The 17,699-nt window shown below is 37.2% G+C and overlaps 1 protein-coding gene across 6 annotated transcripts in view; it reads left to right on the forward strand.

Moving 5' to 3' along the window:
* The window catches only part of SGCD (sarcoglycan delta), a 649,492-nt gene extending 638,795 nt beyond the window's left edge, over positions 1-10,697 (forward strand). For 5 of the 6 annotated variants that reach the window (XM_032263794.1, XM_032263791.1, XM_032263792.1 and 2 more), the window contains 2 exons: positions 767-890; positions 2,401-10,697. In XM_032263794.1, the coding sequence (XP_032119685.1) occupies positions 767-890; positions 2,401-2,574 (298 nt within the window). In that variant the 3' untranslated portion in view covers positions 2,575-10,697. The remainder of the gene's footprint in view (positions 1-766; positions 891-2,400) is intronic. The other variant, XM_032263793.1, reaches the window with a different exon arrangement.
* The last annotated feature ends 7,002 nt before the right edge of the window (positions 10,698-17,699 follow it).

Below are 17,699 nucleotides of genomic sequence, written 5' to 3' on the forward strand. Positions count from 1 at the left end.
TCTTATGCTGTCCCTTTACAATCAGACCACCTCCCCTCCCCAGTCCCTGGCAACCACTGACCCTGTCTGCAATGCAGAAATGACAGCTGCACTGAAGGTTAAGGCCTGAGGGCTTCATTATGATTTGCTGGTATTATAACAATAGTAGCAGCAGTAATAGTATTATATAACATATATTTGCATTTCTATTGTGTCAGGCACTTTTGAAGTACTTTATAGAGGAGGAACTGGGGCCTTAAGAAATTTTAGAAAGGAAAGACGAGGTCAAGCAAAAAAGACTGCCCACAGTCATTTAGTGTCCACCCCATGGCTTCACTCCAAGCACATGGGACTCCTAGACCCATTTTCTTAACCCCTATCTGATTCTGCCTCTGTGGAAGATAGAAAAGCTAGAAGGGATACCTACCAATTCCAGGAAGCTCAGTTTAGATCCAGGATTGCCTTACTCTTACAAAAAAAGAAGGGAAAAAAAAGCTTATATGAGAGTTTGATTAATTATACCAATAAAACAACAACTGGATATAAGATAAATTGAAACCAGGATCCTAGAACACCTTCCTTACAGCCTTTGTAAAATGCAATGAAGATGAAGTCTAGACCTATTTTGTTCCCTGTCATAAACTTGACCAGGTGTGTAAAGCAAAACTTTAAAAAATTCTCTGATCACATATTGAAATGCTCTGTCAATGTCCTGGAGCATAAACTTCCTTTTGTATTTATTAAAAAGAAAAAGAGATCTTTATTGTTGGTCGTGTGTGTTTTTCAGGTTGGAGTCCCCAACCCGGTCTCTAGTGATGGAGGCCCCAAAAGGAGTAGAAATCAATGCAGAAGCTGGCAATATGGAAGCCACCTGCAGGACAGAGCTGAGACTGGAATCCAAAGACGGAGAGGTGAGGGGTGAGAAGGACAGACATTCAAAGAGCTACAGCTCCGTAGGCCAACCCATCCCTCCAACAGGCCAACCCTTCCCATAACTGGTTGGCCTCAGAGTTGGATCAACAAAAGGAGCCAAGCAGGTTTTATTTCTGAAATGATCAACTGAACAGCATGATTACAAGCCAAACCCACAATCCATCAAAGTGATGATTTATTTGTAAAATGCAGAGATAATGGCATGTATTCCAAGTACAGAATTACATGACCATAAAAATGAATGCCATTTTCAAATTCTCTCTTGTCACCTTAAAATAAGATTTTGATAGTCAACATAATTAAGCTGTATATATTATACACATCTGGCTAAAGATGAACTTAATTTACTTGTTGTTACTTTGTGTCACATGTTTCTGTTTTCATTGGAAATGAGGAGGCAGATTGAACAGCTGTCCCAATCAGAACAAGCCAAAACTTAATAGGATAAAACTAGGCAACAAGGGAATGAAACAGTGCAGTATTTATTCTCCTAGGCTAACACAGTCACAGTTGGGTGAACAGAAATGTTGCTTGTGTTTTTGCAAGCAAGACAACCTAATTGCCACCCACCCCCAAAATATGATTTGTCTGTAAACTTTTAAAAATGCCTTCAAAGTGTTCCAAAGTGAACTCTGCTACCTAATCATAATAATAAGAGTAAAAACTCTGGGTGTTTTTTTTTTTTTTTTTTTTTGGTAAGAAAAATGCTGTTCCACCTGACTATTCAATGAGAGTGGTTATCAGTCTCTACCTGCTTCTGTACATCCACTCTATGGACATAAAAGTCCCCCTTTTGATTGGTATGGCATTTGCTATTTTGTTTTAGAAGAGACAGAACATTCCATTATCAAAACTGCCTCTTCAAGCAACCACAAACTGCAAACCACACATATAAAAATAGTGACTACCTCACATATGCAGTTTATAGCTATCAGAATTTGAACTCTGGAGGAATCAGTTATAATCATAAATCTAATGGCATCTTCTACCACTGCTTATTTTTATAGGCATGTTCTTCTCAAAGTATATTCTATAGACTATCAGCCCCATAAATTGTTAGAAAAAGAAAAAAAGCAGAAAGGCTCACTAGCATTTAAAAGTTAGAAAATGTTACCTACTCTATTCTCTTCTTGAACACTCACCTTGCACACAGTCGTAGTAGGATCTCAGAAGTCCATAGTAAAGAAAATTGTTAAATGCCGCATTTTCGTGGTTATTCAACTGTAGGACTCCATTCACATTCTGTATGACATTATTTCACAAAATGCTAACATAAACCAATGCAGCAGTATCTTGCTAGAATTTAAGCTTCTGTGAAGATAGAGACTTTGTCTTGTTGATGTCCAAATCCTCAGTACCAAAAACAATCAACACATAACCCGTGCTCATTAGATTTAAGTTGAATTGAACATTCATTTGCTGTTTCTGAATGTCAAGAGAAGAAACGACAGCCTCTGACTGATCCTTTCCTTCCTATTCTCTCTTTAGATTAAGTTAGATGCTGCGAAAATCAAACTACCTAGACTGCCTCACGGATCCTACACGCCTACAGGAACGAGGCAGAAGGTCTTCGAGATCTGCGTCTGCGCCAATGGGAGATTATTCCTGTCTCAGGCAGGAGCTGGGTCCACTTGTCAGATAAACACAAGTGTCTGCCTCTGAAAGACTATCCATAGTGGACATTGACAGCAGCATCAAGGCCTTTTTTTGGCTTTAGACACTGGCTGCCAGCTATTTTTACTAGAACACAGAAAGCCTATCAAAGACCTTTTGTGTGTGTGTGTATGCGTGTGTGTGTGTGTGTGTGTGTGTGTGTGTGTGTGTGTGTGCTTGAGTGTGTTTGCGTATGTGGGTGGATATAAATATATATAAATATATATAAATAAATATATATATCCTCTGTATAAAATGAGGTTTCAGTACAAAAGGAACCATGGGTGACCCTGTGATAGCCACTGTCATTTTCCATCCCATCCCCACCACCTGTGTGACAAAAATCTAAATACACATCCCTCCCAACATTCCCCAGACTATTCAGAATCACACAGCATATTGAACACTGACAGAATCTTCTTCTAGATGTTCAAGCAGCAACGTATCTTCTCCTTTAGTGTCATTACGAGGGAGTGATGGCGGGAATCTCAAAGTCACACTCAAGCTCTGAGACCTCTGTATCAAAAATAGGCATTTGGTTTCCTGTTTTAGCTTTAGTAAAGCTAGCTAACCTCCCCCTCTTCAAGGTTGGGACTGGCAACGCTGTAGAAGTCAGCCACAGGAACCCAAAATGGCTGCCCTACCTTGGCAGCCAAACATATTGAGGTTTTTGTAGTTGAATGAATGAGGAGGATGAATTTCAGCACATTTTGAACTACTCACCCAACTTCTGCTGTCTTGCTCCCTCAAACTCCCAGACTCTCCCACAATCAAATTAGGAGCTGTAAATCAGCACAAAATAAGATAACAGCTGCTCCTTAGTCAGCTGGAAGCTACTCAATGGCCTGACAGGCAATGAACAAATGGGTGATAGGTCTCTGTTTAAAGGAAAAATGGCTTAAAAGCTGTTCTGTTCCCACTTCTGACTTTATCCAGTATATTTCAACACACAATGATCAGGTTAATCAAAATCCCCAAGAGCAGAACTCCTACTCCAGGAGAAGCCTGCATGTCTAATTAAGAGTAGCATAAGGAATCTAATTATGTTTACCATGTTTCTTGGGATTGGTGGGTAATGTCAAAACATGTCCTTTATTTTTAAAGGCATGCACAAACTCTCTGACTTTGATCTTATATTTGCCCTGGGATATTCATATTCCTAAATCCACTAATGTGTTTTCTCTAAGAAGCACTACATGCCACCAGAATTGCTCACTGAAAGATCATATAAACTGAGTCAAGTGTCTTTATGAGAATCACTGTGTCCTGGGGGGCCCAGCAGTACCTCCTCCCCTGTATGTGGAAGCAGCACCCTAATTCCCGCCATCAGCTACCTCTCATCACCCCACCTTCATTATCATGCTCCAGGGTCACCCTGGCCAGCTCTTGTGCTGGGACAGGGGATTACACCATCTCTGTTCAAAGAGGAGGAAATGTGCCTATGCCTTAAGTCAATGCACTCAGCAAGGAGAAGCACATCTAATTTATCTTGTTACCTATAGTTTATTTTGGGAGATTGGAGAATAGTGACTTAGTTATGACTGGACATCGGAAAAGCTGATAGATAAACCAAATGGTTGGCAGATGAGGACTCTCAGGAGCCCAGAATGAACTCATCGCTGGCTTAGACAGCCCTGGATGCCATCTGGAAAGCAGTGGGCCTGCAAGTCTAAATGAAATCGTATTTGTAGGCCTGGGTGGCATTTGGGTTTGTTTTTCTTTTCCCTCAATGAGGTTTTAATTTTTCTTACTTTACAAGCAAGGGGAGTTTTGTATAGGAGATAAATAAAAGATCTGATATTTTTTTGAGATGACACTCAAGCATCAGGCTGAGATTTACACACACGGATGTAAAAGCAAGCTGTGTGTTGCTCAGTCACTTACAAGTAGATCGTGGGAGATGGGGGATGGGTCCTGGCCTGGCCAGTGATGAACCAGTGATGTTGCTGGCATCCAGACCCCAAACTCACTCCAAGCACTCTCGCTCAGTATTTCATCCAGGGAGTTGGGCTGGTCATTCTTAGGGTGAGACCCAGTGATTGGTTGGTTTGCAGCACTAGGGTCTAAAAAGGAAAACCAGAAAAGACATCAGATTACTCTGGATCAGTAGAATTAATATCCCACAGGGCCATGCTGCCAGAATCTGTATGTATCAATACAGGGTTTTTCCAAGCCAGGAAAGGCCCTCCTTGGCTATTAGGATCAACTTCCCCATACCATTCAGATAGACAATAATAGCTACGAAGTCGTTTGTGGCTAGACAGGTTAAGACAGGTGATTTTAAGTAGACACTCTTTGCATTTTGCCATCTCAAGTTCATTATCTTTGGATGACAAAAGAGCAAAAGGTTCCCAGAACATTTTCCTTAGATTTTGTTCTAATCACTACATGAAAATGAGATTAGCACCAGAAGTTTTATGCCAATGAAAAAGACTGGTGTGATTCCACATGCAAAATTTTATCCTAAGGGTAATGAGATCACACATAGAATAAACATAAGAACAATCAACAGTATAAATCAAGTACCTATTGGGAACAGATATGATAAAATTCTATTTTTCATTTATGCTAAGTGACCACAATATACAAAGTAATAAGCAGGAAATTTGGTATGGCTTAAATTATGTATTTCAGTTCAGATTTCAGAAATTGGTAGTAAAATGCATTCCAAGTTTCTCAATGTACATCTTTTTACCCAACACCCTCAAACTAGAATATTTGTCCATGGTCATGAGAAAAAATTTTTACCTGAATTCTTGGGTGGGAAGAAAAGCTTTTACATTAAAATCTACTAACACCGACTTTTTAAAAAATGAGATTCTTTCTAATCTTTATATGTGATATTTTCTAGACAATCACGCCTTTGGGTATATTAAACAGACGGTATCATAACAAAGAGTTCAAATGAACCTTCAATATACTAGAAGTTCTAGTATGTTAATATTGTTCAGAAGATTTTTACAAATTAAAAACTGATTTCCAAATACGTTCGACATTTACTTCTATTTGATATCTGCTCAAGAATTCATAGAAGTCTTAGGAAACTATTCAAGTATCACAGAGGCTTTCAAAAGCCCTTATGGTGACATCTACCAAGGTAAAAGCCTGACACATGGCTTTATAATTGTTATGTTATCCAAGGTATAAATGTTATAAACTTGAAGTGGCTTTGATCATCCTTTAGGTCATTTTCTCTATGGATAGTTTTCATAGCATATCCAGCAACCGTAGACCAAATTTTGCTTGAGGTTTGACCCTAGAGCAGAGGTCAGCAAACTACCACTGAGAAACCAAATCTGACTCACCACCTTTTCCTGTCAATAAAGTTTTATTGTCATATAGCCACATACATTCATTTACATGTTTTCTGATTTTACACCACAGCAGCAGGGTCAAGTAGCTGTGTCAGAGACTATGTAGCCCACAAAGCATAGAATACTATTTAGTCCTTTACAAAGTTTGCTGACCCCTGACCTAGAGGTTTTTGTGGTATGCGTTCGAGAGGGCAGGAAAGAAAGCACATTTCCCAACAGCAGGGAGTAAGCTTACGTTTTTCTATGTAGGCTTGGGAATGTAGTTACTTGGCAAAGTGTTTCAGGAAGGAAGTCCTTCCTTACCCTACATATGGAAAGCCTGCTTTCCAAGCCATGTGGAAGTAAGCGATTCACCTGCCAGAGAAACAGAGACTCAGAAGATTCCTGGGAACAGGGAGGATGGAATTAGGGGAAGCCTAGTGGAAAAGGAAAGTTATGATCTTCCAAGACCCTTCATGGATAGACACATACCAGGTCCTGCAGTCCAGCATCACTGTGTAATGAGAAGTGAAGTAGGGGACCCTATGGTTTACCCTGAGAATCTCTTTCTTGTAGAGACTATTCTGCTGTCCATATTCATATAAAGTTTTCCACCTCACCCTCCCATAGTCCAGAGGGATGCCCACTCCATGGTCCTCTGGAGAATATTTTTGATTTAGCATGTCTATTTCTCCTCCATCACTTCAGTTATCAACACTGCCACTCTACTTATTGTTCGAGCCACACCAGGCTTGAAGGGTTAGTGGGAACAATAAATAATTGGAAGTATTGGAAAAATCATCTTAAAATACATGGGAACAGAAAAATACAGTAAAATTCTTTTCATCAAGATGATTCTGGGAGGAACCAGATGGATACCAGTTTGGTTTTATTTCTAAGAAGCTGGGTCTTTGTTCCGTGGTGCAGAAGGAATGCAAACAACAACAACAACAAAAGACATATTTTGAAAAGAAATATTGTTGACATCTCTGCTTCCGTGTGTTCAGGCAGCTTCCTGTCAGACATTTGTCCCTTCGGTCAACATCCCTTTTGTTCATCCAGGACTTCATATTCAATATGAAGTTTAAAAAACAACAACAAAAAAGTATCAGCTATGGATGACTCTTTGGAAGTATGAGTATTCATGATAAGGAGGAAGGATTTTTTTTTAATGTAAATGACCCCCATTTACCAGACCCTAATCAAAGCCACTTAAGGGAATCCCTCGGCTATTTATTTGGAAACAGCTGAAATAAAATTAAATTGGCAACACTGCCCTTAGCAGCATCTAAATCAGAGGATCTTTCTTTGTTTATTTTAGGCCAAAAGTAGCATGAGGTTTGGACCAAAGAGGTAAACAGATCCATACCAATGTTTCAAGGCTCTATTAAAGGTCAAAAATTTCATTAAACAAGACCAGTTCTCCCTCTTCCCCCTGTCCAAAGAAATCTTAGGCACAAAAAGGATAAGGAAACAACTCCTGGAATGATACATTTGCATGGTGCCCTAGTAGCAGATCAGGAAAAAGTTATAATAAAAGAAACAACCTTCGAAAACAGGTCTTTTATCTCAAACATAAAATGTCTCTCTTGTGGTCTTTCATCGCTGTCTCCTTGGTGGAAGGTTTCTCTAGTTCCAACATATTTCCATTAAAATAGTCAAAGCTACAGCATTGGGATGTCAGATGCATCTCTTTCTTTGTGGTAATCGGAATTTAAAATTATACAGTTGCCTCTGAATTTCTCATGCACAAAGCCAAGCCACTGATAAGAGATAAAGCAATCTGAAGCCTGCTGCTTCAGCCAGCACAGCACACCACATGCGTTTGCGTTTTCAAAAGCAATGAGATTTCTATGGTTCTTAAAAGCTTTCTTCATAATGGAGTCCTTGAAATTTCTCAAGGCAGGTCTGAATGGCAAAGGGAAAATAATGCCTTGTGGGAGGTTTTCTTTTTGAGTATCGTTAGAGCACACATGTAAACTTTTGGGGCAACCCATGCTCACATATGCTATTTTCTTTGGTTCTCCCCCTGCCTTTCTTTTGTAGATACTGACAGAATAGTAGGAAATTAGCATCCTCATTTGAGAGAGAAGAATGTCACGGGCCCTTGATGCAATAGTAAGTGTGATGTCATAATACAGTATTAATGATGCTATCAAATCCATCAATAAACAGTCTCAAACCTTCCAACAGCAGTGCTCACTGCTGCTCCTCAACTTTAGCCCAGCAAGCAGTAATAAATATCAGCACCCATTTTGAGATTTGCAAGTGAAATAGAACAAAGAAAAAGTCACTGTAAGCAAGAAGCATGTTTAGGGTCTGAATCCACCTATTGCAATAGGAAGGCAGAGTGGGGTTCCAAATGCCTCATTAGGCATGTGGACAGCCTCACTAGTGAGTGAGTTAATTTGGCTTCATCACTGAACATTAGCTAAGGTCAGCTTAATAACACAATTATGAGACCAGCTTCTTTGAGAGAAGACAAAAGAAAACATCTGCTTAATCTAAAATCTATTCCACATGCCTAGAGTTGTCTAACAGTCCCTCACCTTCCAATGTCTTCACAGCCTACTTCTACATTTGGGGATTTTTGGTGAAATCAGAGGTAGCTCAGAATTTCATAAAATGAGAAATTCCAAACTGGTCTATTAGGTTCCATGGGAACACAGTAGCAAAAGGATTGTGTGAGGGCAGGAAGAAGACATTTATAAACAAGGAAGACAGTATTTCTCTAGTTCCCAGATTCATCTAATTCATGCGTTTCTAACATTTTGGGGGGCCCTAGATTCTTTTGACAATCTGAGCAAATCTATGAAACTTCTCCCCAAAAAGAACCATCCCACAAAATCTTGTAAAACATCAAAGAGATTTTCCTGGAGCTAAAGCCTACCCTAAGACATGGGCAGAATTCTATTCTTCAATGTTAAGAATATTTATTAATATTCATTGAGCTATTGTTAGGCACTATGCTAAACATTTTACATGCATTCTTTTATTTCATCTTCCAAACAATCCTTTGAGTTGGGTTCTAATACTGTTCCAACATATGGATGTGGAAACTGAGGCTTAGAGCACCTAAGAAACTTGCCCAAAGGCACTAGCTAGAAAATGGCAGAGCTGGAATGGAGTTTTAACTCCTGACCACTCTGCTATAAAGTCATCACATGTTGAACTATTTTTTAAGTTGTTTTAAGTTAGGTTTTAAACTAGATCTTCTTGGGTGGATGAGGCTATAGAACTTCTATTTCCCTGCTTTCTGTAGTCTCTCCCAGTGACAGCATCCATACTAAAGTACAGATACCCGAGGTGAAAATATAGAAAACCTGCCTGAATAATAGAATCCAGAACACCAAAAAATTAATTTGCTCTGTGTGTGCTTCTTAAGTCAAGCTTTAAAAAAAAATAGATTGGAAAATACCTGGGTGGTTAGCCTCACATTTAGGAGAAAATTGTAATACTCAGTGATCTGTGGGTGTGTGGCTAAGCAAGTCAGCATTTCTGTACACATACATCTCTTTCCTTTACACTTCCCTTCAAAAGGCAAACATCTTACTTTAGATGATTTACACTATTTGGTCAGTATTCTTCTCTACCTTTACTTGTGGCAAAACTGAAGGGAGGGATCAAAGAGAAGGAAGCTCGTTTTTATCATTGTCTCTGTTTCCCTATAACAAAGAACTACCAGGGATTCACTGACTGCATGTAGGCATACAATGTCAGAGCTGAGCTGACCACTCTGGTTCTGTAATGGCTTCAGCCCCACACCTTGGCAGCCATCGTTAATGGGCCATACCCTTCCCCAGGTGGAGAATTCTCCTCACCAGAGCACTCAGGCCATCACTACCAATTCATCTGAGCAGGAAATGAGACTTGTTTGCCAATTCTTATTTTTAAAGTGGCACCCTTTAACCCTGACCCTGGCCTCCTACATTCGGCAATGAGGTTAGTGGTGTTTCAACTGGGAAAGGAGAAATGAGTGCATCTGAAGTTCCTTACAGCCTGGTTTCTTTTGGAACGCTTTCATCTTCTAAGCAAAGAGATCAGGCTTTGATCCATAAGAGTTAAAAGACAAAGTCGTTTTGAAGAATTAACTCATCCAGGGGTCATCCAAACAGATTAGAAATCAGAATGCCCTTGTTTAAAGCCCTGCTGTCAACCTGCCTTCACCCAGAGCTTAGGGGGCTACAGCAGCAAAGAAGTTGGGGTCCATCCCGCTCCTGTGTGCTTTTTCCACAACAAGTACCTGGTCCTCTGGGAGGAATGTGGATAGAGCTCCTCACCAGACCCAAAAGACTCAGCCTCAGTGCCGGTCCTTGACTGGTTCAACACCCCCCACAAGACCTTAGTAAAGAGATGAGCCAAGAATGAAAAAGACTCTACAGTAAGTCAGTCAAGGATTTCTTTTTAATGGTGTAGCATCCAAATGGCAAGCCAAGAATAAATAATCATTAAAGGGTCTCATAGGACTAACCTCACCAGAGCCAGAAATCTGGCTCTCTGGAAGAGAGGGAAGATTCTAGAAAAGTAAAGGGAAGTGTTGGCTCATCTAAATTTAGTGAACACCAAACTGACTTAGTTTTTAATCTATTGTTTCCATGAGGAGGGGAACAAAGTTCTTCACGTATCAACCACCTCTCCCTGTCAGGTTTCTCCCTTTTTGAGATTATGAAGAAGCTGAAACATACTTCTTTAAGGAGGTTGTGTTTTAGAAGGAAAAGGCAGAGGCCATCCACCATTATGCTAGTTAGATACACTTCTGAAGAAGCCAGATTCTGATGTTCTTAACAGACATTAATGGTGAGGTCATAATAGTCCCATTTGCTTGGAGATTTTGAAAAAGAAACCCCATTCCCATAAAGCAATTGAGTTGAGCCTTTGGGTTATTTTTGGTTTGGTTTGGTTTTTCTCTGGGTTTGGATGTGATGTAAGAAGAGCATTTTAATTTTGTTTTGAATAACATCAATCCTTGCACACTCTATGCAAAAATTTTGTAAGCATTGCAATAATGCTATGAATTACAAGGAACTATTTTAACTTTATTACACTTTCTGTATAAAAAAATTTGTATTTAATATTATTTCGACTGCAGTCTTGTAAAATATATTAATAAAAATAATGATTGGTAAGAAGGAAAGTACCCTTGTCCACTTCTTTAGGGAATTCCTCTCTCACAGATAATAAATCAGTCACTCCTATTGACTCTACCTCAGAAATAAATTTTCACATTAACATCTCTTCCATATCTTTTTGATCAGTTGGGTAAGCCATTTTGGATCTCGGGAAGAGATTCACACAGGTTGCCTTATGAAAAGAGAGCTTACTGTAAGGTAATACATGGCCTGGAATTTGTGAGTCCCCAGGATGTGGAGCATGTCAAGGGAACAGCCATCCTCAATTTCTTTTCTAATGACCTACATAGGCTCCTCTGGCCATAGTTTACCACTTTCCTCTTCACCACTCCCTTCTCTGCTTTTGAAGAAGAAAGCCAGATTGGTTCCTGTTAGGTAAAGCCTTTTCAACCAGGCTGCTTTAGCACTCCTGGTTAGCCTACAAATAAGCCATCTTTGAGTCAGGTGCTCATCCCTCCTCCTCCCCTAGATGGGGCCATGGATGAGACAATCTGTGAAAAAAGGCAACGTGTTAGAAACACTTGGATCCACTCCCCACAATTATTCATTTTGAGCATCTCATCTCTCCTGACCTTCCACAGTGACAAGTCAGTGGACATGCTAGAATCTGCCTAGAATGTGTATCTATCTAGCACCACCCACCCCAGGATATCATCCTTCATAATCTCATCCACATATTGTCTTCTCTCCACGGCCCTTGTTATTCTTCCTTTATTCTCTCATTCGTTCTAATTTTTTGTATAACCCTACATTGTACTATGATTTACCAATTTACCTATCTGGGGCCCTGAAAATGCTTATATACATTTTTTAAGTTTATATAGAATCATATATATATATAAAAGTTGATCTTCACAATTACATAATAAAGTAGATAGGTAATTTTCTCATCTAGAAAATCTAAAACAAATTTTACATATCTAACATATGAGTGAAACAATGTCTGTCCCAATTGGATTTTCATCAAAGGCTACATCTTATTAATTTATGTCCTGACTCCAAATATCACTGAAGAAACATTACAGAACTCCCAAGATAAAAGGATATAACAAAAATGTTATTCCCAGGCAGAGGGCAATTTATTTCCAAAGATGCAGTAATTTTATTACCTGGCTTCTCTTTTGGGAAAATTTACTAACAACAACAAAAAAATATCTAAATCAAAGATAATGAAATCCCTATTTAAGAGACTTAGTGAGAAAAACAACTGAATCTTAGCCAAAAAGATAAACTCTAATGAGGAAAAGAAAGGCTGTTATTGACATGTCAAACTAATTGACATCATTGTTGAAACAAAATTAGCAGATAAAATACCAGGAAGCTAAAATAAAAAAAGCTCTATGCCTTGTCTTCCAAGGAAGGAAGGTTTAAAAAGTAGCAAATAGGTATAAATCCGCAACTTTGAGATTTCTTTGATCTTTATCCCTTTAAAAGAGATGTAAGATTCTGTGGCTCACTTTACCCTAAGAAAAGAACCAGATTAGAGGGGAGGGGAATAGGGATTAGAGCATAAAGGAATAAACAAAATGCATTTTAGAAAAACTTGTGAGCATTGTATATGAATTAGCATCTCCAGTTAAGGCCAATGATAGGGTAATTTTAATTTGTGACCGTCAAATGTTAATTACTCTCAATGATACCAAACTCTTGCAGCTGAGGCTCAATATACAGCCCCCAAGAAAGACCCTTCTGACCCATTAATGGACGAGCCTTTAAGACTCTCTGGCACAAGTAATTAAACATAAATTTAAAAAACACTTGTGAGATTTTTTCCAGTTAACTCTCACTAGAATCTAAAATGGGCACATAAAATGTGAAAATATAATCTTCCAAATTATATTATATTTTAATAGGAAGTAAGCATTTGGAACAGCAAAATTTCATATAATATTAAATCAAGGGTAGAAATTATAAGAGCACATAATCAGCTTTAATCTATTAGAAGATGAAGTCAAGCTTTGCATTTAAAAACAATTGGGGCAAAAAATTAATCTATTAAACTGAAATAAAAGGAAAATCAATATTTTAAAGTAGACATTATGGCAAAAAGTATAGGAGAGAGGCAGATTAACAAATTTATAACGATAAAATGCCCTGTCTTATTGATTATACATGATTAAAGCATGTGCTCAGCAGGAAAGTTACCAAAAACAAAAATCCAAAACTTTGAAAAGTAAAAAGAAGAAGAAACTTGACAAATTTAATTATAAGGGAAAGATTTTAACTACTCTCTGTCATATAACTTAAAAATTGGCAAAGCAAAAAAATTAACTCATAAACACACACACAAACACCTCTCTACACATGGCAGAAAAGAAACTTCTCTTTGACTGTCAATCATCATATAAATGAAATAAATATTGTCTCAGAAAGAAAACGTTAAATTTTTCAGACTATATTCCCTGAAAGTAAAAATGGACAATATATTTTATATTACCTAAGATCCCAGGAATTTAAAAACACTTCCCTAATTGATGATTTGAGAAATGTGCCTATTTAAACAATAATAGTTAAAAAATGCTACAAATGATGAAATTTGGCCAAAGCAGTCTTTGACATAAGAGCATTTCAACTTGTCAACAGAGAAATGAATAAAGCATTCAACTAAGATTCCAGAACAATCAAGAACAAAAATCTATGAAACCAAGATGAAATAAGTCATTCCAGATTTCATATCATAAAAAATTAAAACTAAAAATCTAAAAAAACTGCTGATAAATCTTTTAAAATATTAAAATAAGATTAATAACATATGAAATAAAAACATGTTATAGCAACATAATTCCTCATAAGAACAGAAAATTTTGATGAAATGTACAATTTTGAAAAATTAACCATAACAAAAATTGGTGAAAATTAGTAAAATTAGTAAAAATTAGTGCTTGTTTCTTAAGCAAAAGTGAAATAATTTTTGTTTAGGAAAATTCTACCAAAATATACATTTTCTGACATAAGTAATATTACCTGTATATAATGTACATGGCATACTTATATACAATCATAAATTAACATGTGAAAAAAATGCCATAACTGATCTGCTGTAACCTATGCCAGGAAAAAACTAAATAAATTTGAAAGAGATAAATATTAAATGAAGAGACCAATTCTCAACTGTATAGACTAAAACTGATAAAGATTTTTAAAACTGTTTTTCTTTAAATTAATTTACACATTTAACAAAATGCCAATACTTTTAAATCACAACAGAAATTTTCTGGGAAGTAGATAAAATAATTCCAAAATTTACCAGGCAAAATGAAAGAAAAAACAGGTAAAAAAAAAATTGTCTAAGAAAAATCATTAAAATTACAAAAGCCTAACAGACTTTTTAAAAATCACAAAATGGCAACAATGAAAATAATATTTCCAAATCAGAGACATAGATCAATTGCATTTGGTATTATTTTCCTACCTGGAAAATATCCTTCACCTTTCTTTTCCCAGCTTTTCTTTGCTCACCTTCTAAGATTTTGCTAAGATATCCCTCTTCACGAAGGCTTCTCTGACTTGTTCTCTTCATGGATCAAGTAAAACTTTCCCTATACTTTCAGGCCACACTGGACATCCATGACAGAGGGCAGCCTCTCTTACAGTTAACATTGTACCAAAGCAACTTATTCATTCTTCTGTTCAGCCTACTAGAATAGGGCTCAAGAACAGACGCACGGCTTCCTATTTTATCACTCTAGCCTAGGAGAGTGCCAGGCATCTAAACTGAAATGGTTGACTTGAATAGACTAGAAAACCCAGAAATAGACTCAAGTGAATATAAGAATTCATCATCTATCAATTTACCAGTTCAATATAGCACTTAAACACTCCAAGACAGAGAACAAGAACAAGATGGTGATCGCTGTACTCAGCTTACACATGGGCAATCTTACAAAGAAACACAATTGTCAGTGTGAAATAAGCAGTGATCCAGGAGAACATAGTGCCAGGGAAGCCGATAGCCAGAATACCATTACAAAACAAGGGAAGAGGTAGAGATTACTTGATTATTTTTAGGAAAACAGATCTGCAGTTTCCTCGGTAAGATTGAGGAGAGTCACACCTTAAGTTAACTCCAGTGGACCAGAGTCAAATATGTTTGTTCATCTGCCATCTATTGAACGCCTATTCCCTTGTAAATAAATAACACATTGTCTTTACTCTTGAATAAATATCTCAGAGCCTAATGAGGTAAACAAGGACCTAAAATGATCACTTACAATACAGTATGAGCTCTGAAAAAAAAGTAAGACCAAATAATAATAGGCCATAGAATAAAAACCTACTTAGGATTTGAGGAAGAATGATAAGGACAATCTCAAAAAGGAAAAAACTGGTACATTCATGCATATGCAATTCTTTTTCTCTCTCTCTTTTTTTTTTTTTCCTCTTTGATACGGAGTCACTCTCTCACCCAGGCTGGAGTACAGTGGCACAATCTCAGCTCAATGCAACCTTCACCTCCCAGGTTCAAGAAATTGTCAAGTCTCAGCCTCTCAAGTCAGTAGCTTGGACTACAGGCACATACCACCACGCTCAGCTAACTTTTTGTATTTTTAATACAGATGGGGTTTCACCATGTTGGTTAGGCTGGTCTTGAACTCCTGACTTCAGGTGATTCACCCACCTCAACCTCCCAAAGTGTTGGGATTACAGGAATGAACCCTGGTGCCTGGCCCATATGTAATTCTTAAGTTCTTTTATTACCTGCTCCATTCCCACAAATAAGAAAACTTCAAATAATAATAATAAAGCACACAAGAGAAATGGTTAGAAATTATGAACTTTGAGGAGTACATACAAATTAATTCTTATTAAACCATCACGATGTCAATAAATACATGAGCAAAGGAGATAAGCACATAATGCACACAAGTGAAAAGGTACAGTTTTTCCATTCTACAACTCTGGAAGACAGCACAATAACCACTTTTTAAGAAAAATAGAGGAACACTACCACATTAAATATTTTCTTGATTTTCAGATTCAATGTGATTTTACAAACGGCAAAAAACGCAACTTGGACTCTACTAAATAAACGTGGTTAAATCTATCAAATAAATGTGGTTAAACCATGGTCATGTCCTTGGAGAAAAAAGCAGGATTAAAGTGAGCTGTTTTTCCTGAAGCTACCAGACTGTTTAAGTAGTGACTGTATTGAGGGCCATGTCGTAAGGTTGTTTTATACTTTATGTTTAGTCCTGAAAAGAACCCTAACTCTGTAAGGTAGGCAGAATTATCCCCATCTTAGAGAAACCACGGTCAAAGAAATTAAGAAACATGCCTAGAGTAATTCTACTAGCAAATGGCAGAGCTGAGTTTTAACTTCAAAATAATTCCTCCCATTATTTGAAGTTGTCTACCTTTCCTGTCAAAATGCAGTAAGACAAACATTTGCACACTGATGCACGTGGCACCGGTACATTCTTTCAGAAAATAACTGGTCAGTATTTTTAAATAGTCATAAAAATGTTTATATACCTTCACCTAGTAAACCTATCTTCAAAATTCATCCAGGCAACAATATTTAAATAGGAAAATGTTAGTAGCAGCAATGTGCACTGTAGCAGAATTTAAAGATGGGAAAAATTAGCAATGCTTCTTAACCAGACAAAGGGGAAGGCGAACTAGATTATGGTTATTTTAAACTTATGGAATATTGTACTGCCCTTAAAAGGATTTATGAGGGTTTAATTTCAATATGGCAAAATTTAATGTTAAATATGTAAAAGTGATGTATACACATGAATCAGGATTACTAAGGAAACTGAAAGATGAAGCAAGTTGATTTATTTGGATGGTGATATTGTAGGTATTTATCATTTTTGTGTTTATAATATTTGTATAATAAAACTTCTTCAGAAAACACTAGTATCTTTGATTTTTCTATAAAATGGAATTAATGGTATGTACTTTGGCCCTACTAATATTCACATGAAGAAAAATTCATAAACCTAAAACTGTTTACTACAGTATGATAAAAAGTTCCATACTACAGTATGAAATTTTCCTTTTTTCCCAACAACAGGAACAATAGGTAAACAAATTATGGTACACTCAATCAATGAAATAAGTTTTAAAGTAATTTTGGAAATCATGGGAAAATGCCACATTTAAATACACTTACAATACCTAGAATTACATGAAAGATAATCACATTTATGTCTTAGTCAGTTTGAGATCCTATAATAAAGTACTAAAGAACAGGTGGCCTAAAAGCAACAGAAATTTATTTCTCACAGTTCTGGAGGCTGGAAGTCATAGATCAGGGTCACGTTCTGGTGAGGGCCCTATCCAGGTAGCAGGCTGACAACTTACTGTATCCTCTCATGGCAGAAAGAGGGCAGATGATTTCTTTGTGGTCCCACTTATAACAGCACTAATCCCATTCATGAGGGCCCTGCCCACATGACTTAATCACTTCTCAAAGGCACCACCTCCTAATACCACCACACTGGGGCTTAGGATTTCAGCATATAAATTTGAAGGACACAAACATTCACTACCTTGCAAGCTATGTGAAAATATATATATATATTTTTAAGGATAAGGATCACTGATCATTTTAAATGATGGCATTAAGATAATATGAATTAGGCTATTTATTTAAGTTTTTCTTAGCAGAATTAGTTTATTACCATTAATTTTATAAAATGGATGAATAAAATTCATTTTTAAGCTTAACTTTAAAAATTATTTAACTTGTAATTTTCAGTTCTTT

This window comes from Sapajus apella, unplaced genomic scaffold, assembly GCF_009761245.1.
Source record: "Sapajus apella isolate SASKATOON/1434 unplaced genomic scaffold, GSC_monkey_1.0 scaffold138, whole genome shotgun sequence".
Taxonomy (NCBI): Eukaryota; Metazoa; Chordata; class Mammalia; order Primates; family Cebidae; genus Sapajus; species Sapajus apella.